The 24,163-nt window shown below is 42.5% G+C and overlaps 1 protein-coding gene across 2 annotated transcripts in view; it reads right to left on the reverse strand.

Moving 5' to 3' along the window:
* Positions 1–24,163, reverse strand: part of LARGE1 (LARGE xylosyl- and glucuronyltransferase 1) — a 397,052-nt gene that overhangs the window by 88,882 nt on the left and 284,007 nt on the right. For both annotated transcript variants that reach the window (XM_063133451.1, XM_063133452.1), the window contains exon 7: positions 11,435–11,539. In XM_063133451.1, the coding sequence (XP_062989521.1) occupies positions 11,435–11,539 (105 nt within the window). The remainder of the gene's footprint in view (positions 1–11,434; positions 11,540–24,163) is intronic.

Consider the following 24,163-nt stretch of genomic DNA (forward strand, 5'->3'; position numbering starts at 1 on the left):
ATAAACCTTAGGTCTAGCTGTGGCCACACATTCCATATCCAGTTTTCAAACCGCTTTCAAAGTGTCATATGCACTTTGTGTCATGTGCGCTCAGCGTGGTGCAGACCACTGGTGTCAGCACCCCTGGCCATCAAAAAATGCACTACTGTATTGTGGTGATTGAGATGTCTAGTGTTTTGGACAGCTCGATGAAAATGTAGCAGCTGACAAAAAAGGCAAACTCCATGTTGGGGATCATTAAGAAAGGGCTCAAAAATAAAACTGCCAATATCATAGTGCCTTTATCCAAATCTATGGTGCAATCACACTTGGAATACTGAGCACAGTTCTGTTGCCACAGCTCAAGAAGGATCTTGAAGAGATGGAAAGGGTGCAGAATAAGGCAACCAAAGAAATCAAGGGGCTGAGAAAATATTGCAATATCTGGGGCCATTTCATTTAGAAAAATAGTGAATAAGGGGACACATGATAGTGTTGTACAAAATTAGGAATGGTGTAGACAAAATTGAGAGGGCCGTTTTTCTTTTTGCCTGAAAATACGAGGGATTATCTAATGAAGCTGAATGGTTGGAGGTTCTGGACAGAAAAAAGGAAGTACTTCTTTGTGTAACGCATAGTCAAACTATGGACTTTGTTTCCAAAAGATGTGATGATGGTCTCCAACTTGGATGGCTTTAAAATGGGATAATGGGATTAAGGGATGCAGGATGTGATCAGCGGCGATATACTGTTTCTAGGATCAGAGGCACCTCTGAATTTTGCTGGGGAACAATAGCGGGAGAAGGCTTTTGCCATCACATACTGCTTACAGGCTTTCCAGAAGCATCTGGATCAGCCTTCCTCAACCTGGGGCGCTCCAGATGTGTTGGACTGCACCTCCCAGAATGCCCCAGCCAGCTTGCTGGGGTATTCTGGGAGTTGTAGTCCAACACATATGGAGCGCCCCAGGTTGAGGAAGGCTGATCTGGATAGAGCTTTGATCTGATCCAGCTGTGCGCTCTCTCTCTCTCTCTCACTCTATGTATTAGTGACTTCCAACTCCCCCCCCCCCCATTGGGGGGATGTACTCATCCAAACGACGTGCCATGCAAATCCAGTACTCTGTTTTCCACATGTTCAGATGAAACTGCAATAATTATGTTAAAAATAAAACATGTCAGGTGCCCACAGCTAATCAACAGCAGGAGCAATGTCTGAACAATTTGCATCTTAATGAAAATGGATCTCAGAAGCAGAGTCTAGAGACTGCTAGAATGGATTCATATACTTTTTTTAAAAAAAAAAATCCTGTTTAATTAATGTATTATGGCTTTTCATCTATCATGGTCACTTCACAGTGTTGCTCTGACCTGTATGTCATACACAGACTTAAATCTTGATCCATAAAGAAGTTCACTGGGAGACACACCAGTAAGATAAATAGGACTTATCACAGAGGAGCCTTTTGAGTGTCTAACAACCCTTTGATGAAGTACCACAGTGTGTTTCATTTGGACAAAGCACAAGGGGGATCACAGTACATCCCTAAAAACTGTTTTAGTAAGCGGAATGTTGGCTCAAGTTCTAGAAGCAGAGCTGCTAACTCTTCAGAGCCATTATTTTGACCTTTGTGTTTGTTTGTTTTTCAGCTAAAAGTATCAGAAGCTAGCATATGATCTGCGCTATCCTGTGTAACAATTCATGAAAAACGCAGCAGGACATGAATATGCAAGAATATGCAGGACTGGACTAACAATTAATGAAAATGGTACCAGGACATGGAATATGCAGGTAGTAACTAGCCATAGAAGTCTAGAAAATAACCTTGTCTATAATAGTAAACATGCAAACAGTATCCCTGTATGATTTGCTATTATGTCTACGGCTGGGCCAAAATCGCTGTCCAGAATTTGCCACCCCAGTCACAGGTGGCATTTGAGGCTGGCCATTTTGGCATTGCTTTGGGAGTCACAATTGCCCCCCCCCCCAAGTAGTTCCAGAGGGGAGGTGCTTCTTCTTTTTCTACTATTACTACTTTCAAACATATTTTCTTTTCATTTATTTACACCTCTTAAAGCTACTGGCTTTGGCATCAATAGTGGAACACTGGTTAAAACGCTGTGGGAAAAGGTTAATTCTGCAAGAATTGAAGATCATCTCCCCTCCAAATCATTTCACCCTTTCCCTTTCATTTCGTTTTAGGGTTTTGGCCAAAATAGACTCCCCTCCAAATTGGCCAAACCCCGAAAACAAAACAAGACATGACAATGTGGTGTAGTGGCTAGAGTGTTGGACTGGGAGTTGGGTTCTAGTCCCACTTGGCCATGAAGCTCATTGGGTGACTTTGAGCCAGTCACAGACTTTCAGCCCAACCTACTCACAGGGCTGTTGTTGTGAGGATAAAATGGAGAGGATGATGATTTTGTACGTTGCCTTGGGTTCCTTGGAGGAAAAAAGGTGGGATATAAATGTAATAAAATAAATAAATAAATAAATAATACCGCCATTTCCAAAATGTACACTAAATGATAAAAAACCACAGCATAATGAAACAGTCATAAAACAAAAAGCAAGATACCAGTCATTAACACACATCCTGCATTAAAACTATATTGTGAAGTAGCACAAAATTACATGGCAGTGAGAAAATATGATTTTCTAGAGAATTAACACTGTAAGCCTTGTGTGTTCCTGTAAATAGTCTATCAACCAAATAAGGGACAACTAAAAATGATGATGGCAGCTCCATCTGTTTAAACCCAGATCTGGCCCAATCCCATAGGAAGTAGAGGAGAGGTCCAATTTGAACAGCAAAAGGTGTATACAGCTGTGGAACAGAATCTCTGCCCCCTGCTTGTAACTTGCCTTTGTGCAGCAAGTCACCCCAAGTGATCCCCCCCTCCCCCCATAAGCTCCTTCAAGTCTTGGTGCCCAAGTACTTCTTCACACAACACATAGTTAAATTATGGAACTCACTACCACAAGATGTAGTGATGGCCTCCAATTTGGATGCCTTTAAAAGGGGGTTGGATAAATTCCTGGAGGAGAAGGCTATCAATGGCTACTAGCTCTGATGGTTGTGTGCTGTCTCCAGTATTAGAGGCAGTAAACCTATGTACACCAGTTGCTGGGGAACATGGGAGGGTGCTGTTGCACCATGTCCTGCCTTGTTGGTCCCTGGCTGACGGCTGTTGGCCACTGTGTGAACAGAATGCTGGACTAGATGGACTCTTGGTCTGATCCAGCATGGTGCTTCTTATGTTGCTATGTTCTTAACTGGGATGCAAATCATCTCAGGGAATAGACTACAGAGAGGTAAGTTGCAAGTAAGAGAGGGATGTGAACTCACCACACACACAACCCTTTAGCTGTTTAGTTCAGACACACACTCCCCACTGCCACCTCAGCAAAACCAGATTTAAATACATGCTGCCATCACCTCTAATTTGGCCCTAAGAACCAAGGCTACACAAATAAAACTGCTCTTTTCAGGAAGGGATGTTCATAAATTATTGCTATTTAACCATTTTAGATGGTGCAATACTAGCAATCAACAAGGGGAATGTAAACTCTGAGCTGCATTCATCTATACAAAATCGATGCTATATATCCAAGACAGCCAAACTGTTCCAGAATGGCTACTCAAGGCTATACAAGCAGCACTAAAGTGCCAGCTATGTACAAATATTCAGAATACTTTGTTTAAAGACCCATGCATATTTAAAGTCTTTGGCTTGTTTGCCAGCTACAGCCTCTCCTGGACAGGGTTACCTTGGCCACAGTGGTACAGGCGTGTGTAACCTCAAGACTAGATTACTGCAACACACTCTATGTGGGGCTACCCTTAAGGCTGCTCCGGAAATTGGAGCTATCACAGAGAGCAGCAGCTTGGCTACTGTCGGTAATCGCCCCCTTTAAGCATGAAACTACTTTGCTGAGGGAACCGCACTGGCTGCCTATTTGCTTCAAGGACAAAATCAAGATTTTGGTACTAGCTTTCAAAGCCCTACAGAACTTGGGACCAGGATAACAGAGAGAGTACCTTCGCCCTTATCAACCTGCCTGGTCACTGAGGTCATCAGAGGGCATGTCTTAGCAATTCTGCATGGAGTTATGGCCTTAATTGAGTCCACCTGGAGGAGAGCCTTCAGTGTGGTGGCCCCCCTTGCTATGGAACTCCCTGCCTCTGGAGTTCAGGCAGACGCCAACATTGTGTTATTTTCAGTGCCTCCTGAAAACATATTAAACACTGTTACCCAGAGGACCTTTTCTTCTGCTGCTCCCAGACTGTGGAATGGCCTGCCGGAGGAGATTCGTCAACTTGACAGTCTTTTAGAATTTAAAAAAGCAATAAAGACTGATCTATTCCGGCAGGCCTATCCAGTGAAATTTTAGAATGTTTTCAGGATGTTTTCAGGATGTTTTAATCATGTAAGGTATGTTTTAATCCGATTTAATGTGTATTTTATATCATGTTTGTATACTGTTTGTTTTATACTTTGAATTGTTTTAGTTTTTGTGAACCACCCAGGGAGCTTCGGCTATTGGGCGGTATAAAAATGCAATAAATAATAATAATAATAATAATAATAATAATAATAATAATAATAATTATTTCAGGAAGCCTATCCTGACTGACCAGCCATGGTTTTAGTGGTATTAACATTTATTTATTTATTTATTACATTTCTATACCGCCCAATAGCCGGAGCTCTCTGGGCAGTTCACATGGCATTTTATTCTTTTATATTTTATTGATCAACATTCTGGAATCTGTTTACATTCCAATATATAGATTTTGTAAATCAATCAATAAAATAATGAATAAACATTAAAGGGAACAGCTGAGAGCACACTGTTATATCAGGCCTTTTCGACACCTCCCAGCCTTCTGGGAGGGAGGGGGAGGATCTTGCAATATTCTGATCGCGAGATCCTCCCCCAGGGTGCACACATGGCGTGTGACATGCCGAGAGGAAAAAGGCATGTCGTGGCCACCATTCCACCTGCCTGAGTGGGGCTGGATGTGCAAGAGCGAGGCCTCGCTTCAATAAAAAAGTAAGTAAGAAAAAAAAACCAACCATGCGCCCCTTAACCCACCCCCCGCCATCACATGGATGGCAGAATGGCTCACCCTCCCACCCATGCCCATTTCTGGTACCACGCTTACTTGCAAGTAAGTGGGAACCAGGTGGGATGGGAGCCCACACCTCCTGCAGTCTTGGGATGGTCCCGAGACTGCAGGAAGAATAGGGTTTTCACAAAGTTTCGTTATCCCTGGGGAAACCCATGCCCGTTCCCCCCACTGCCCCTGTGAGTCCCTGTGTGTCACATGGTCACACAGGGACTTGGCCATGACCAGTCTGGACTATCAGGTTGGTATAGACATGGCCTCATATGCCATCCTCCTCCTTACAAGTGAACAAGGGATACGTGTCTGTTTTCTGAAACCAGAGATAGTGACAAATGGGGACGGATGAGAGCTCAGTGGTAGAGCATCTGCTTTGCATGCAGAAGGTCCCAGCGCGATCCCTGGCTTCTCCACCAAGGGTGGCTTCTCCAGGAAGGGCTGAGAAAAACGCTTGCCTGAAACCCTGGTGAGCTGCTGTCAGAGTAGACAGTATCGAGCTAGATGGACCCATGGTATGGGTCAGTATAAGGCAGCTTGCTAACTCTGTCTAGTTCCTATTTTTCACTTCGATTCAGGGGAACTCAGGTGCATTTCCCAGGGCAGAACATGGATCTGTAGGTATTGCTGTGTACTCTGGATCACGAAGACGGTTTCCAGAGGGCTGTAGTTGTGGAATGGCTGCATGCATGGAAGATGTTACAAGCATTGCTAAAAGAGCGTGTTACATGGGGCCACTACATGCCTCGTTTTCATTAACTGGAAATAAGGGTGGCTACTATTTATTATTTCCAATATTTCTATACTGCTCCCCATCCAAAGATTTCAGAGCGGTGAACAACAAATAGAATAAAAGCGTAACAACAGAATAAAAACACCATTATTAAAAAATAAAAATAAAACCACGGCCGGTCATTCAGGGAAAGCTTCCTGAAACAACAACGTTTTCAGGAGGCACCGGAAGCAATACAAAGTTGGCGCCTGCCTGACTTCGAGAGGCAGGGAATTCTATAGGAAGGGGGCCACTAATCCTTTACAGGGAAGGTTAGAATAACGCTACTTATAGTTCTCTATTTATCGAGTAAATATTTGGATTGTTGGTTTCTTTAAAGTTTACTTTTCAATTATGGACTAAGTAATCCAAAAGCTTTATCTTCTGGCTCCCCCATCCCCCTTCTCCATCCTGCCACCATGATTGGTATGCTGGTGGCTTTCCTCTTTCCTCTGCCATTTTCAAGCGATGTCTGGGTTTCTCCTGCTCCCAGAGTTGTGTTATTTGACAGCCTTTCTAATTTACTGAGCAGGTATCTGATCAAATTTGAGTTTCCTTTAGTATTTCTTCACCCTCCTCAAGAGATTTATGTCTTTGTTCTCCTTCAGGACCACTAAGTCCAACAATACTTTTCAATTCTTAGCAGTTTTTCTTTGTAGCAACATATGCTGACTCTCTGAATAATCCATCCTTTGCTGTCTTTGAGAGGTTGAACTGTCTCACTCAATGACCTCTTATTCCATGTTTTTGAAAAATGTTGTTCCATTTACTGCAACCTCCTATCCAATCTTCCTTTCATTCACCAGCATTTCCAGCTCATCTCTCCACCCCTTTTTATACTCTCCTAGCCATATAAGCAGAAAAAGGATGATTTTTAATAGATCTGTCGGAGACGACTGAAAAATGGGAGTATGAGCAGACTAAAATCTATAAGAAGAATAATGCATGAGTGTGTAAATTTGCAAGCACACAAGTCTGTCAAGAATCACCATTCAGTGTGTATGTCAACTATTATACTTGAACTCCGGATTTGAGCAATATCTGATGCTGTCATATAATGTAGTTTGATTCACTGAAAAGCTGTTCCCACAGGGTCTTCCCCGCCATTACCCATCTTCTCACCATTGCTGCAATTACTTGTGCATTGTGAAAGAAGTGGGATGGCTTATGCGCTTAGCTGGCTGATGAGCTCTTTTATCTTGGTCTCCACAGAGTGCAGCCCCCCCCCTATCACACACACACACACACACACACACACACACACACACGAGGTAATGTGCAATGAAGATGCCGCACATAGAAGGCCTTACGTCAGGGGTATGTGTGTGGCCCCTCCAGATGTTCCTGAACTACAACTCTCTTCCTCCATCACCATTGGTTATGCTGGCTAGGGATGATGGGAGTTGCAGTTCACCAACAGTTGGAGAGCTGTAAGGTTTTTCTAATATCTGGTAACTGAGAAATCTACAAGTTGAGCAGGCTATCAGGCTCTGTGACCATGGGAACATAGGAAGCTGCTTTATACTGAGTCAGACCACCAGTCCATCAAGCACAGTATTGTCGACACTGACTTGGGAATTTCAGGCAGGGTTTTTTCCATCCCAACCTGGAGATGTGGGAGATCGAAGCCAGGACCTTCTGCTTTCAAAGCAGCTGCTCTACCACTGAGCTATGGCCCATCCCGATACATTATGTGCATGGGCGCATGCCGGTTCCTCAACCAAAGGAAAGATATTGGGTCTAGTAGGAATTCATCACCTTGTATTCAGTTTCTGAGTATCTTATTATTTCCCCTTTGCTCAAGACTAGAAGGACTCAGGAATCCTTCTAGTCTGTTCATATGTATTATATCCACCCACCAGCTGACCCATGCCAGTTTAGGCTACACAACCCATGCCATAGTGTGACTCAAGCAGAGAAGTGATGACTTACAAGGTGATGTTCAGCCATTCGCCTCTTGAGCCACACCTACTTCTGCCAATGTCAAGATATAAAAGCCTTCCACAATTTTACAATTTCACAATTTCTATTTAAGGGGGATGCAGAAGAAGCTTGCATATTGTTCCACGATGTAACAATTAAACCCAAACTAAATATTAGCACTATGGGATGAGAGAAAAGAACCCCTGGAAAGGTGAAGATGCTAGATCTAACTAAATACTGTATTAGACAATTGGATAATTTACTTCAATGTAAACCAGAGCAGCCCCAATTTGGATTGGGGCCATGGTGCTCCATTGATTCCAACGGAGATATTTTTTTTCTCTTTTTAACCTCTCCCCACTGACCCATGTGAGGTGTGTGTGGAATTTTGGAACAAAAATGGGAGGAGAGAAAGGTTAAATCCCCCCTCCTGAAGCACCATGGCCGTGATCCAAATCAGGGCCATGCACGCTTACACGGAAGTCAATAATTCCATCATTTAGTTTGGCCCTGAGAGCATAGTAACTTGCATCACTCTGACAACTGCTAAAGCATTTACATAGTATTTATCCTGCAGAATGCAGAAATTAATACTGCTACTCTAGAGAGCCCTGTATCAATTATTTCCCCCACAATGCTAAATCATCAGAATGCTGTAATCACAGGAGTTTAAACCTGTGAAGTTTAAAAATGCATTTATGTTCTGATCAAAACCAGGCATGAATGAGGAATATATTCCATCAATTTTTTTAATGGATTTACCCAATTTACTCCCGAGCCTTTCAGCAAGCTGAGGCAGAACTGTGTGCCGAAATTCACATTTCTACAACCTTTCTGATTCAGCTTGTTTGGGGAAAAATGAACACATTTTAAAAACACGCACCCCAAATGCATACATGGGGGGGGGGGGAAGAACCATACAAATTTCTGTATAGGTTTTTTTAAAAACAAAAATACAATATTATGTAGAAACAACGGAAAGAGCTTGACATAAAAAATAATCTTGGTGAGACTGAGATTGGGAGATCCATACCTAGTCCAAACTAAAGGAGGAGCTTGAGAAAGCTGAAGAGGAAATCCCAATATTTCCATAGAAAGATTTAACAACTGTGGCTCACTGAAGTCTTTTCACAATAGTCAACCATGTAAAAAGGATTTATTTCATGCAACATTTCTGTTGCAATGAAGGACTGGTTGATGGCACAGAGTTATTGAAAAGGAAAACATCTTTTTAGAAATGGAGACTTCGCCATCTGCTCACCCCTTTTATTTAAGGTGCCAGCAGAATGTAAGGCACTATCCTACCACATAAAGTATGAGAGAGAGAGAGATGATTTAGATGCATGTGTGAATGCTCTTTATGCACCTGGTATGTCTAGTCACACCCTACACAAATCAACAGAAAAACGTCCCTCCCAATATAATAAATTCATAGAGTGTATGGTTCTTTTTTTCTTTTTGGGTAAGGAGATTTGACAGCCAGGTTTTTTATATATCTATAAGGACAATTATGGCCTTATTGCTGTCCTGAAGGAAGATTTTCCATCCTTTGATGTTTCTGGTCTCGTTGGCCTCTTGGGAGAGAAGAATAAACCTTTGCTTGCTTGACTGGACCTATATATCCTTGGATAGCATGCCAGGGGTGGCCGGGCCACTGACTTGGAAGAGCAACTGAGAGCCTGCTTAAGGGCTCTGCAATTTCTCAGAAAATACAACTTAAATAGATGCCCCTATTAAAGTAACAATTAAAAAAACCAAACCGATTTTGACAAGTGTATTCAGGATTTATTATTTACAACTTCCTCATCCTACTAAGGTGTTTAAGGTGGCATACCTGATACCTGTACTTCATCCTCACAATAACCCTGTTAGGCTAAGTGATAGTGGCTGCGTTCAGATGACATGATAGTCAACGGTGGGGTAATAATCAATTTGACAGTTGTTTATCTAGGGGGTACTCCCCACGCAACTTGATAATAATCAACCTTGATGTGAATTAGGATCAGCGCTGAGTTGACTATTAGTCCATGCTGAGTTGTCTCACTCATCCCCCACCCTCTCTCCCCCCTCATCCCTCCCGCCAGTATCCCATCATCCATTGCTGCTGAAAATCTATCCTGCCAGCTGGACTACAGCAGCAGCCACCACTTTGACTGCTCTTGCCTTGTGACTCTGTGGCTGATGAAATAATCAATGGTGGCCGAGGAAACAACCAATGGTGCCCTCCACACAACACGATAACCAATGTTGGTTCAAATAGCCAACTCTGCACAGAGTTGGTTATTTGTGATGGCTATTTCAGACAAATAACCAACCATTGGTTAAAAAACTCCCACCACACAACACGATAAACCATAGCACATTAAATAACTAACCATTGACTATTTAAACCACCATTGGTTATCGTGTTTTCTGGACCCAGTCATTGACTGGTCTAAGATTGTGCATTAAGCTTGGTAGCAGATCAGGGATTCAAATGTGGCTGTTCCTATTCCAAGACCAGAACTCTAGCCACTCTAACATGCTGGCTCTTGCCATTGCTTTACCAGTTTAGTCCAAGGTATTGAAGTCAAACCAGGAAAATAATGACAGTGGTTCTGAAAGCTGTGAAGAATAATCAGGCTCTAAGAGAAGGTTGGTTACAGAGTTATGAGATTTCCTTAAAAATATTTCTCTAGATAGCCTTCTAGTATGGGCTGACCATGAAGCTGGTATAAAGCATAAGGGTATCCCCATTTCAAGTTGCAAATTACAAGGAACTGTAAGGAGGATTTAATTTAAGGCAGAAGTAAAATATTGAAAATATGAGTGCGGTGCTTGGATATAAAACAATTGTAGTTTTCACAAAGTTTGGCAGACAAAAGATCAGTCTCACAGATGAACAACTGATATAACTGGAATTTAGAAAGAGTGTATATATTGTTTAAAAATGGTTTTTGAGAAAGGGAAGGAGATAGTAGACAGAATATAGAAGTTTCTGTCCATTTCATGAGGTCACTTTTACAAATTTCACCTGGAACCTTCAAACCTAGGAATACAACCTCTGAATAAACAAGCTTAGAAATACCTTAGAACATTTCTCCAGATGGTTTTTCTCTGATGATATCCTCCCCCCCCCCCCCAGTAACTGAATGTGTGTGTGCCTGTTGAGGAGGACCCAACCAAAGTGCACTAAAATGTATTAGCGTATAGATTAAACAAGTTATTGTAACATTTGTACATGTCTGAATAGCAGGAAGTTGGTGGTGGTGTGGAAATTGCAAGTGAGTCAGGCCTCTACAAACACAGGCATCATCTACACCAAGCGGGATATAGCAGTATGAAAGCGGTTTGAACGTAGTATATAAAAGGCAGGAGGCCACACTACTGGCTTATAGCAGTATGGAAGTGCTCTGACAACTGCTGGGGCGCATTGACACATACCATAGGCCGCTTTCATACTGCTATATCCTGCTTGGTGTGGCTCCTGCCTTTTATATACTGCTTTCATACCACTTCCATAGTGCAGTATCCTGCTTGGTGTAGCTGAGGCGACGGACACATAGGCCGTCCCTCCTCTCACCTCTGTCTTTCATGATAAGAGATATTTCACCAGTCAGAAAGAGTTGGTTCCATGGGGCTACTCAGCCTACCTGTATTATAACCCCTCCCAAGAGCTGGCCAGGGTCGGTGGTTCTTCCAGAGGTTTCCCAGGTACCAGTCACTCTGGTTCTCTACCAAACCAAGAACTTGCTGGCCTGGAAAACAAAAACAAACAGACTCTTAGATCTAAGGCAGGCAGGCACACAAATGCTGGAGTGACAAATGCAAGACTGGCACAAGGGAACAGAGCATTATGTGGATTTGCACCATACACGCAGAATGCAAGCTTGTTTAATTTCATTGCTTCCCACACTTTAACAAGTCAGTATTATGAGATGTTTAAATAAGATAGTTTTAATCTTTTAAAAATCATATTTATACGTTACATATTCATAAAAAAACAAAATGCATGGCCAATTTATTCAAAAGATAAAGGCTCCATCTGGTCCCCCATGCGATTTAACATCTATATGAAACTGCTGAGTAAGGTCATTTGGCGATTGAGAGTGCAATGTCATCAGTATACTGATGACACACAGCTCTGTCTATTGTTTTCATCAGATCCAGGTGAGGCAGTGGAAGTGCTTAATCAGTTCCTGGCCAAAGGAATGGACTGGATAAAGGCCAATAAACAGAAGCTCAATTCATCTGTCCAGGTGGGTGGTGTTCAACCTGTCCTGGAAGGGGTTGCATTCCCCGTAAAGGATTAAACTTGTAGCTTGCGGGGGTGCTTCTAGATCCAACTTTGTCTCTGTAGCACAGAGATCCTTTAACTAGGTTAGGCTGGTATGCCAGCTATGACCCTAACCTGGAGAGAGTCAGCCTGCCTTCCATGAGCCATGTCCTGGTAATCTCCTGCAATACATTATATGTGAAGTGGCCCTTTATGCTTGATAACAAGTTCAAATATGGCAGCTATGGTACTGATTGGATCTTGGGGTTATGACCACATTACACCAACTCTGTAACATCTTCATTTCCCCCTCCCCCACATACACACACCCTGTTCAGACGACATTTTGAACTAAACATTATGGCTTAACGCGTTGGGTGAACCATGACTTAACATGTCATGTGAACCATTCCTAACCACGGTGGCTACATAACCCCAGTTTAAACACGCTCACTAACCAGTTGCTACAAAACAGTTAGAGGCCTAATCACAGCTATTGGTTATTGTGTGAGGATAAAATGGAATAAGTTCTTATATGTCCTCATGAGCTCCATGAAATAAGTGCAAAATACACCCGTGAAAAAGCCTTGGACTGCTATGAGACTGGCCTACAGTACCAATGATTTTCATAAACATTTTCCCCAAGACTTACATAATCAGATGAGTAACACCTCTAAAAACACACACACCAAAACCAAGTCCCACTAAATACCTCCACCTCGCCACACCATTTTTTATTCTCTCTCCAAAGCTTCCAGGCTTGGAAATAATGTATAAACCTTGGATAGTCATCTCTTATACGTTATAGGTCTTTCAAAGCTATCGTTGTTGATGACTTAACTTTCATCATTTAACCATTTCATGTATTTAATGCATTTAATGTATAAATATTGAAGTTTAGAAGGTTTCCCACAGTAAGGTCCATTATTTCGGAAAATGGAATCATTTGGTTTCTTATTATAACTTCACATAGTCATGTTAGTTATGTTGTTCTCTAAAGGAGTCTCCCATTGATTTTGCTGTCTTAAGCTCAGCATGGTAAATAATTGGCAACAGCAGTGAAACGTCTGGTCTTAATTTATTTCTACAAGCATTCCAGATCCTTAATAAGTGTGGGATTAATATTTTATATTTAATTGAACTGTTTCTTTTCTTCTCTTTTTTTGCCAACATGAAATGCTAAATGATCGTTGTAAAGTATGGGATACTTTTGAACCTCAAGGTCGACTAAATTTTACCAACTGTGCTATGTGCTTGTGCCCAGAAAATGGACTGATGGCACATGATTCGGCTTTATTGCTCAAGTTAAAAAGGTGTGGATCTATAATCTGCCTGGATGAGATACCACCAAGAAATCATATGTAAGTCATTTTGAGCACTCCGGAGAATATTTTATACCATGAGTCTTTTGATTACATTTTTTCCCTGCATAGCATGTCGTTTGAGTTTTGGGAGTTTCCTTTTCCATGTACATTTTAAGAATGATAAGAACAATTTTGGAAGGGCTCATCTACACCAAGCAGGATATTCCACTATGAACGTGGTATATACAAGGCAGGAGCCACGCTACTGCTTTATAGTGGCACTGAAGTGCACTGACAACTGTTGGGGCCCATTGACATATATCATATATCACTTTCATACCATTATATCCTTCTTGGTGTAGATGTGTCATGGGCCCCAACAGTTGTCAGTGTACTTCAGTACCACTATAAAGCAATAGTGTAGATCCTGCAGAGCACTTCAATACCACTATGAAGCAGTCGTGTGGCTTCTGCCTTTTATATACCACTTTCATACCACTTTCATAGTGCAATATCCTGCTTGGTGTAGATGAGCCCAAAGAATATTCATATTTGATGTTGCAATTCCCTCTCCCAATAGATGTTTAGATTACTCCCATCATGAAGACCCTTTATTTCTTCAACAGAATGTCATAATGAACTTGAATTTGTTACATTTCCATACCACCCAATAGTTGAAGCTTCCTGGGCAGTTCACAACAACATGATGAAATACGGTATAAAAGTTTAAAACCACAGTATAAAATAAAAACAAAATAAAAGCAAGCAGTAGTGCAAAGATTTAAAATACAGTAACAGATTTAAAACAACTGAACCTAAAAAACTAATACATTCTTGTGACAAGAAGGACAAATCTATCTATCCATTTATCTATACCTATTTTGTCTTCTTTTGTTCCCAGAAAAGCTTACTGATTATTGTTCAACCCAGCTGTAGTGGTGCTTTGCTCCCTGTGACGCGTGGCCCATGGAAAGAAAACCCCATATACATAAAATGCATCCATCAAATTAAATAAGGACAAGGCACATTCATATCACTTGCATGTGTCGCCCACTGCTTGCTAGATGGCAGTGATTATCAGTTCCTTATTTAAGTCTGCACTGAAACTCAACATACCTCCCCACTGATTTCGTAACTGGCAATGTTATTGAACTGATCAGTTAACATCAAAGGCCTGTTTAAATGATACGACACACACAATTATTTAGTGCAATGGTCACATATCACTTCTTAAAAACCATACTGGAGAATCACATGAAGGCAGACTGAACAGCTTCATAGAATAATCAACATTAGAATGGCAGCTCTACTGAATAATGAATATAACAAACTGGCTTATGTTAATGAGTCACACCCATGATCCATTTAGCCCTGTGGTGTCTTACCGTCCTGACAGGTGGCAGCCCACCTGCATCTTTGGCAGGTGTCTTTACTTGGCTTGCGACATTCCACTTTTTAAAATAATGCTCTCTAAAATACAGCAAGATAAAGGAGGAAAACATAAAACAAACAAACAGCACAGATCTTAATATTAGAGGCCTAAGAATAAGTATAAGCATCTATCTTGAAGAAAAGGTTATTTTCAGAATTGTGAGCCTTGCTTCTCTGTAAAAACACACATGAATACACACTATTATAGCTCCTGTGGACAAAATCAAGACAAAATGAAGACCTAATTGGCACAGGCTGGCAACACTAGAGCATGGCTCAGGTGGAAACAAATATTGTCAGTAATATGAACAAGCTGACCTTATATAGTGTCCAGCAATGCATTTCACAACTCAGCAGTCTAGAGAGCCTTCTCAGGAAGCTACGCCTTGCATCAAAAGGAAAATGTGAGAATCCCATTTGCAAGAAGCAGATATTGAATTCCCTCCCTGCAGACCACCTGTCTGCTTTCATTTTACTGTCCAAACTCATGTCACAGGGCTCAATCTTCAAACCGATTCATAACAGGTAATGCACAAACCTTATCGTGTGTCAGTGGATTTCTTTTCTCACCTGGAGTCCCCATCTAGGATTGAAAATAATAATAATGCCCATGCTACTGTGACATTTGGGGCAGTTTTGTCATCCATAAGAGAATACTAAGGGTACAATCCTATGCATATTTAGATTCACAATGGTCCTAGAACTCCCAACATTTCCCAGGCCTAATCTACACCAAGCAGGATATAGCACTATGAAAACAGTATGAGTGTATAAGAGGCAGGAGCCACACTACTTCTTTATAGCAGTACTGAAGTGCAGTGACAACTGTTGGGGCCCATTGACACATACCATATGCTGCTTTCATATGGCTATATCTTGCTTGGTGTGGCTCCTGCCTTTTATATACCGCTTTCATAGTGCAATATCCTGCTTGGTATAGATTAGGTCCCAGTCAACAAAATGCCACAGTGTGCTGTACTCCTGTTCAATGTTCTACTAATCAGCTACGTCCTTTTCCACAATACTACGTTTCCATTCCCATTTACTGTTCCCCTTCAGTTAGTCAACATTCCTCAGCTACTGAGCATGCTTGATCTACTTGGGCTGTTTTTGCAGGTTCTTTCTCCCACCCCTGGAGTTTTCCCTAAAGATATTTTTTTTGGGGGGGGGGGTATTTCTGCAATACTTGTGGTTTACCTGAGCCTGTTGGAACCTCCCTCTTGGGAGTGGGTGGTGCCATTGTGTCTTTAAAAGCTGTGGCACTCATGCTCGGACGTAGAAAATACAGGGAATGATTAGAATGGAACTATACCTTTACCTACATTGTTTTATGCTCTGTTTCTTTCCACCTCACCTATCATGTAGTAGGCCAAATTCTACTCTCTCTGGCACAGGTTGTTAGTTGAACAGTGTGGAACAATTTACTTCTTGGAAAGGAAAAACAGTCTATTAGAAAATATAATTTAGATTTTCTGCTGAAGAATCCCATTTTCAAACTTGAATCACACTGGCTACTTTATAAAGAGACTTTCCTGCTAAAGTAAGAGTATTGTTCAGTGAATATTTTTCTACAGCACCATTGAGATGTGCAATGGTAGTGGCACAGTCCTTACTGTCTCATCAGTCTGAAATTCTGGATGGTCACTGCCAAGTCACTGTTGACAATTCCAGGGGAAGACGGATCAATAGCCTGACTCAGTATCATAGGCGTGTGCATGGGGTCTGCTGGGTGTGCCCAGACACACCCTAACGTTCCTGGGGGTGCCTCTGCTTTCCCCCACACGTCCCACTAGAATTGGAGCTTTTAAGGAAGACAGGAGAACTATGCACTTTCTGGAGGCCCTGGAAAGTGCACTTTCCTGTCCCCCTTAAAGGTCCTGATTGGAGTAAAGGAGGGGAAAGGGCACTTTCTGGGGTCTCTGGAAAGTGCGTAATTCCCCCCTGCCATGCTAATGCAGCCACTATTACCGTGGTGGGGGAGAATTACATACGTTTTTGGAGGCCCTGGAAAGCCTGCTTTCTCTCCCCCTTCCACTGCTCCAATCGGGGGCCTTCCCCTCCTCTGCTTTAATCGGGGCCTTTAAGGTGCACACCCTAATGAAATGATCTGTGCACACCTATGCTCAGTATAAGGCAGCTTTCTATGTTCCTAGGTGTGGAGGCGTGTGCATGCACATGTGTGCACTATAACTGGTGTTGCCCACTCACTGCTAGGAAAATCTGTGCTAGTGCTGCATTTTTGCTACCAGTTAACACCCTTTCTGCTGAAACTGAGTGGAGCAGGGCCTGGTGACACAGTCTACCTAATTTTTTCGACAGAGTCCAGCACATGAATTCTTCCCACTGTGTGATACAAGTAGGCAATGAGGTACAAATGCATTGCTATGGTGCAGCTTCAGTGATAGCTATTACGAAACACTTTCTTCCCTTGGTGGTGAAGACTGGCATTTCGGAGAAATATATCTATAACTATCAACATACATACATACATACATATATACTGTACAAAATATCTTTTATGTACTCAGTATGTTTGAAAATTAACAATAACTCTGGCTTAAACAGATCAGATGCAGCTACTGAGAAACAAGACGTGATGTGATGCAGGAAGCCTGTGTTAAGTGGGGATGGATAGATGACATTTTTCTGTTTCTCATTTTCCCCATCTTAGGGCACAACCCTAATGCATGTTTAGACAGGGAAAAGTCCAACAACTCCTAGAATGCTGGGAATTGTAGGACTTTTTTCAGTCTAGATATGCATAGGATTGCACCCTTAATTTCATTCTCCCCCATTCTCACATCAGTTTGCAACTTTAACAAACAAAGTATGCATGAAAACGTGTAGGCATTTTGTACACATTTTCTTAATATACACATTTTTGTACACAGGCTTGCCTAATATATGCATTTTTGTATCTACATTTTTGCATGCAGTTTCCCTTAATATAATGTTGTTTTGTGCATTTTTCATGAGTATAGTAGCTTCTATCAAGCGACTATAGACTCCAGCCATTTACACACAGTTCTGCCAGAAGCAGTGTCTCTCTTTGGGGCTCTCCTTTAGTAGAAATCACAGTACCAAGCCCTCCGGGACTCCTGTTCTATTGTGATCAATCCTCAACCCAGGCATTTCCCCAAACTCATTTCACTTCTCACTGTGTTGGCATTTCATACCTAGATCTCCCGAGGTGAACCATTAGCTCCTCTAATCTTTTGTGCCCCTGGAAAAGGGGAAGAATCCTTGTTTGAAAAACAAAGCAAACACGGTGATTCTTTGCTAGATCAGAATTCAGCAGCCACCACAATGCATTTCAGTTGCTCCATATTCTGCTCTGCTTGCCTCTCCTTCTTAAGAGTTATTACAGTAAAACACCGTGACTAACAGCAAGAGCTTTGTCATTGTTTTCTGCTCTGGCCCCACGGTTATGATTAAGTGCACTCCGCTCCCTCTTTGCTACTCCGGGCACAAGTTTAGCTTATGAAAATGAAGCTGTCTTCTTTTGCTTATTCATACATCATTATTAACAACTAGACAACAAGGAAACAAACAAACAAACAAAAACAGGCTGTGATGCCGGCTACGACCATATAGAAAATTTGTCATGTTAGGCAGAATTAGAACTGGGTTCTCCAACATAGCATCCTGTGTGACCAAAGAAAGAGGTTTCCACTATAAGACAGATGGGGGAGACCCTGAGGATTTTGGTAAAGAACAGCATTCCAACATGTCACGTCACCAACTATTTTTCTCAGTATTTCAGCTCTACAGTACTTAGGAAAAGAGGATCCAATGGAAAAACATAGTGTGGAAAACCATCCAGTTCTTATATTTTGGCTGGTGGCATGAGGCAAAAGGGAATATTGCAAAGATAAATGTTATTGCACTGGGACAAGGCATAATGCCAATATGGTACAGTGTCAAAAATGATGGTCTAAGATGTGGAAAATAAATTTCTGCTTAGGTATGATCCTTACTGGTTTGACTTGGACAAGTCACTGCTTCACAGCCTAACCTAGCTCACAGGGTTCTTTCTTGGCATTCTGGGGGCAAAGAATGAACCTTGGAATGTGCCCCAAGTTGGCACCTATCTAAAGGCTGAAAGGAAGCTAGAATATATTTTATGCAAGGGTGCATATGCAAGGTTTAGGATCTATGGGCTTTCTCCCCCTCCCCTTCCCGCACAGGCTAATATTGTCAAGAGTCCGACAATATTAGCAAGTAAAAACCTAACTAAAATGAATCCCCTGCCATGGCTGGAATGCTGGAAAATCAACGTTCTGGATCATGTGGATTTTCTCCACGGATACCAGAGGATACTCTCCACGGATACTCTCCACGGATACCAGAGGATACTCTCCACGGATACTCTCCTCTTCAGAAAGTGGCCCTATATGGAAACGTGAGAAGAGGGGTTGAAGCTCTCTCTCTCTCTCTCTCTCTCTCTCTCTCTCTCTCTCTCTCTCTCTCGTGTTTATTCCGTTTCAGAATGCCTGAATAGGGCTCTAGTCCATAGTGTATGTGCTGCAGTACATAATTGGCTTCACTCATATAACCTGCATTTTGCATCTCCTCCCTCACCACAACCCACCACTATTTTGCACCTGGCTCTGGCTAGTGGACCTTGGGGTTCTAGTAAGAAAACAAGCAGATCCCAAAAGCTTGAAGTCTGCCCACCTCTGCTCTGCAGCTCCCAGCATACTTCCGGTGCTATGCAAAAATTAAATAGCAATGCTAGAAAAGCTCAATTTTCCATAAATATATAACAGGTGTAAGAGCACATGTGCACTAAAAGGTACAGGGAACAAACCACCAGACATAGTTAATGCATGCCTACTATTTGTTTCAACAGACTTCACCAGCCCACTGTGTTAAGTCCATTGCAATGAATGAAGGTCATGCAGGAGCCATGCACAGTGTATTGTGGGGATAGCACGTCTCCGTACCATGAAGAAATGCGATTACAGGATAAAGGTTCTTTTCCCCCCTCTTGCTGCTAAGTGATAATGTAGTGAAATGATCTTGAAGGAATGTGCTGAAGGCATGAAAGTAATTGCTCATGCACCATGACTGTGTCTTTCACAGATGCATTATTTTATTATTCAAGGGGATAAAGCTCTGTGATAAGCCAGGTAGTTAGCACAAGGCTTGTCAGGAGAATGCGTCCGAGTAATAGAGAACGCAGCAGTTTCCTTGTCATGGGCAGGCAGTATTATCCAAACCATCTCCTTAGCAGGAAGTGAAGAAATTCTAGATATTCTCTGGTGAGTTTATTTTACTGATACCAACCACTGCTTGCTTACCAGATTATTGAGGAATTACATTGAGTTAAAAGGTCTAGGACTCCAAAAATCAAAGCCTCGTGTTGCGTAGAAATTATCTTACCCACCTGTAGTGGGCAGCCTAGCTATTTAGGCCTTGAAAAATTACAACTCCCAAGGGTCACTACTGCCTTTTCTCCTGGCTCCGTAGCAGCTTGCCAGAGAGAGAAGGCAGGAATATGATGCCCCCATACATGGCAAAAGACTATAGGCTTGATTTCTTTCTTTCTTTTTAATTGAGTGGTTATGTATCTGAGATAAGCAGTGTTTTTTTTAAAAAACAACAAATCTCTCTCTCTCTCTCTCTCTCTCTCTCTCTCTCTCTCTCTCACACACACACACACACACACACACTCACTCACTCACTCACTCACTCACTCACACACTCACTCACACACACACCAAAACAAAATTCAGACATGTACATGGAAAGCAGTGCACCTGTATAGAGTCCATTAAATCTGTTGGCCCACTAGGACAATATGATCACAATCTTAAGAACATAAGAAGGGCCATGCTGGATCAGACCAAGGGTCCATCTAGTCCAGCACTCAGTTCACACAGTGGCCAACCAGCCATCGGCCAGGGACCAACAAGCAGGACATGGTTCAACAGCACCCTCCCACCCATGTTCCCCAGCAATTGGTGCTTGAAAAATGTAGAGCACAAAAAGTAGCACAAAGGACAAACAGCTTGAATAGTACTACATACTGAGATATAGAGCTATTATCACCAAGTAAGTGGGAGTTCCCATGAATGTTTTGCTTGCTACTCAAGCCAGGAAGCAGCCAAATGAGAGTCTTAAAGGGTCAGCCTCTCATGCCCTACTTGTGGACTTGCCATCAAGCACCAGAGCAGGTACTAGTGACAGGGTCTTTTTGGTGGTGGCATGTTTATGCAATTCCCTCACCAGACGGATTTATATGGCCCCTATGGTGTGGATTTTTAAACAGATCTTGAAAAGGGTCTGTTTCAAGCGGCTTTTAAATGGCAAGTGCTCTGTACCTAACTGCTGCTATTTTAAAACTTTTGTTTTTGGCTGCCTTGTTTTATATGCGTATTGTTTTATACTGTTGATGGTGTTGCAGCTAGGGCTAGACCTTGGGGCCAAAGTCTATGTCAGGGTTTGCTATACCCACCAGCTGAGTAGTGCGGCAACAGAGATTTGCTGTGTGATCAACAAACTCTTTATTCAGTTAATTGCACCTCTTCACACCTATAGGGTTACACCCAATTAGCTAAACAAAGCAAGGGAGTCACCTGTCAACTCAAATGAACCATTTACTGTTGTGCCCAGGCTTTTAAAAGTCTTCTTCTTCAGGGAGGGTCCTTTGGATCCAACATCTGATGGGCAGCCAATCTGACAGACTGCCTGTCACCTCCTCTCAACCCAGCCCACTTAACTCTGGTGTCTTGTCAGTTCTGGTGCTCCCTCCCCCTCTGACAAAGGCTGAGTTCCCATGGGGAGGGGGGATGTTGGTCTCAAGCCTGGGCCTCCTGTTTGATAGGCCCTTGGGAAGACTCATCCCTGAGTCCTGGATAGAACTGGCGAATTTCCTCCCCCGGTCCCTGTCTTGGCTGGGCTTCTTTCAGCTCTGCCTCCGAATCTGAATCAAAGTCCAAAGCCAACCCAGGGAGCTTGGGCCCAGTCCTGAGGAATGACACACAAGGGCCCCCTAAATGACCACCCATAGAGTGGCAGGTGTGGAAGCAAACACCTTTTTTATTTATGCAGTCAAGATGGTGCTACAGTTTAAAATGCAAAACTGTACATGCTGAGAGTCTATATTTTTATGATCAGGGTCAGCAAACACTTTTGTGGTTGTTGTTCTAACATAACAGGGATGTAGAAAACACGGTTTAAAGCATGGGAAGTAGTTTTAAAGCATGGAATGGTCATGGTAGGGGGTGTGGCGGTGTGTGTGTGAGAGAAACATTACTTGTGTGCTTTACAACTCAGCTAATACAGATGGCCATCTGAAGGGCCCCCACATAAGATGATTAAGTCCAGGTCCTAAAATTACCTAGCTGCCCCACTGAATGTTGATATTGTTTTAACTGCTGCTGGTATCGTACTTTCAGTTTGTGATTTTATAGACTGCAATTATATTATAATGAATTTTGTGTTTTTCATATGCTGCGAGCCAGCTTGGGAGGATTAGCCTTGAAAGGTGGTATATTAATGCAGAGATAATAAATCAGAGAGCGCCTGATTGTTGTAGTGCAGGGCCACTGTGATGCATGCCCAGAGGCTTCAGCTAACGCCATCAACTTGTACAGACCACTGGAGGTTTCAATGGAGGAGCAGGATGGCTGCACCTGCATTATGGACTAGGCTACCCTCAGCCACTGACCAGGAATGGCACCTAATACACACAAAACTCCTTGCCTCCCACTCAGTCAGCACCCCAGCATTGGTAGACACATTTCACAATGTCATTAGATAACCGGTGAGCTCCAGTTAGGGCAGAAGATCACATCAAGTGCAGGCTGAGCAACCTATTTGCAGTACAAGAATCTGTGTCACTTGGCTGGTTACAGATCTATCTTAACTGATTTGATGTTTTCTCTCCCCCACCCCCCCTCCGCGGCTTTGGAGTTACAAAATAAAATCCGAAGGGCCTATTTCTCCAGGAGTACTAATGAACCAGCAGAGATGAAAACATAAAATACTCCTGCCTCCAGCTGCAACAGACTGCTATTTGTAAACATATATACCTATTGCTTCTTACAGTGGCGATTGATTTGTTTTTATGCAGAAGCCAATTCACAACGTCAACGTTAGGCTTCCAGACAAGTTATAGATCTACATCGTTGTTACAAAGAGAGATTTAAATGCTGGGAAGGATATGGTACTAACAGTTCTGAAGGCATCAATGACTGCCAGTTAATAAGGCTCAGACAATGAACTAGTCACATGCCATGTATAGACAATGATGCATTTCCATGTTTTGAGTGGAATTCAGACAAATGTTTCCCCTTGAATAACCCTGGAACCCCAACAGAACATCCAGTTCTGGTATTGGAATGCTCTATGAGATGTGGAAGAACCATAGATTTTATTACCCAGGTGTAAGTATAACCAGGAGTAAGTATGTTGTTGTAACTCATCCACATGGAATTGGCTAAATGTAGATAACATGTAAGCCTCGCCTGAATCCACTCATCTCCATCCAGTACTATAGCCTCGTGTGGCGCAGAGTGGTAAAGCAGCAGTTTCTGTAGCTGAAACTCTCCCCATGGCCTGAGTTCGATCCCAGCGGAAGGGATCGACTCAGCCTTCCATCCCCCTGAGGTCAGGTCAGTAAAATGAGTACCCAGTTAGCTGAGGGAAAGGTAATCACGGCCGGGGAAGGCAACGGCAAACCACCCCAGTATAAGGCCTGCCAAGAAAACGTCAGCGAAAGCTGGCGTCCCTCCAAGAGTCAGTAATGACTCAGTGCATGCACGAGAGGTTCCTTTCCTTCCTCGCCTGAATCCACTCATCTCCATCCAGTACTTAAACAAGGTCAGGGCTTACAGGTGCCAATATACTAAAAAAATAAGAAAAGAATGAAAATCTAAGGGTCCAAGAAATAAAAATCTTTAAAAACTCTTTAACTTTTTTTCCTATGGTAAAGCGTCCAATGCGGACGCATGTTGAGATTACATTGTTCCTTAGGGAAAGTTTTATCTGTTGCCTGCTGACAATATTTTTCTCTGCATTGCTGAGAGCCTTAGGAATCAATTGTAATACCAAGGTTTGGCCCAGAATAGGTGAAAAGTCAACTTGACCATTCCTTTGAGCATGTGCAAATTGCTCACCATTTCACCATAGAGGAACCTCAAATAGCCCATACAAATCTAGAAACAGAAGAAACAACTTCCACTGAAACAGTTTGGGCAGGAATGATCCAGTGTGGCTCAGTAGATACAGTGATGGACTTGGAGAATAAGCCCTGGGTTCACATCCCACGTCTGTCAATGGATTCACAGTGCTCTCCTGGTCAAGTCACTGGTCAAGTCAGAATGCCACCTGACCTGCCACCGAGGGCATGCGAAATAAATAAC

This window comes from Elgaria multicarinata, chromosome 9, assembly GCF_023053635.1.
Source record: "Elgaria multicarinata webbii isolate HBS135686 ecotype San Diego chromosome 9, rElgMul1.1.pri, whole genome shotgun sequence".
NCBI lineage: Eukaryota > Metazoa > Chordata > Lepidosauria > Squamata > Anguidae > Elgaria > Elgaria multicarinata.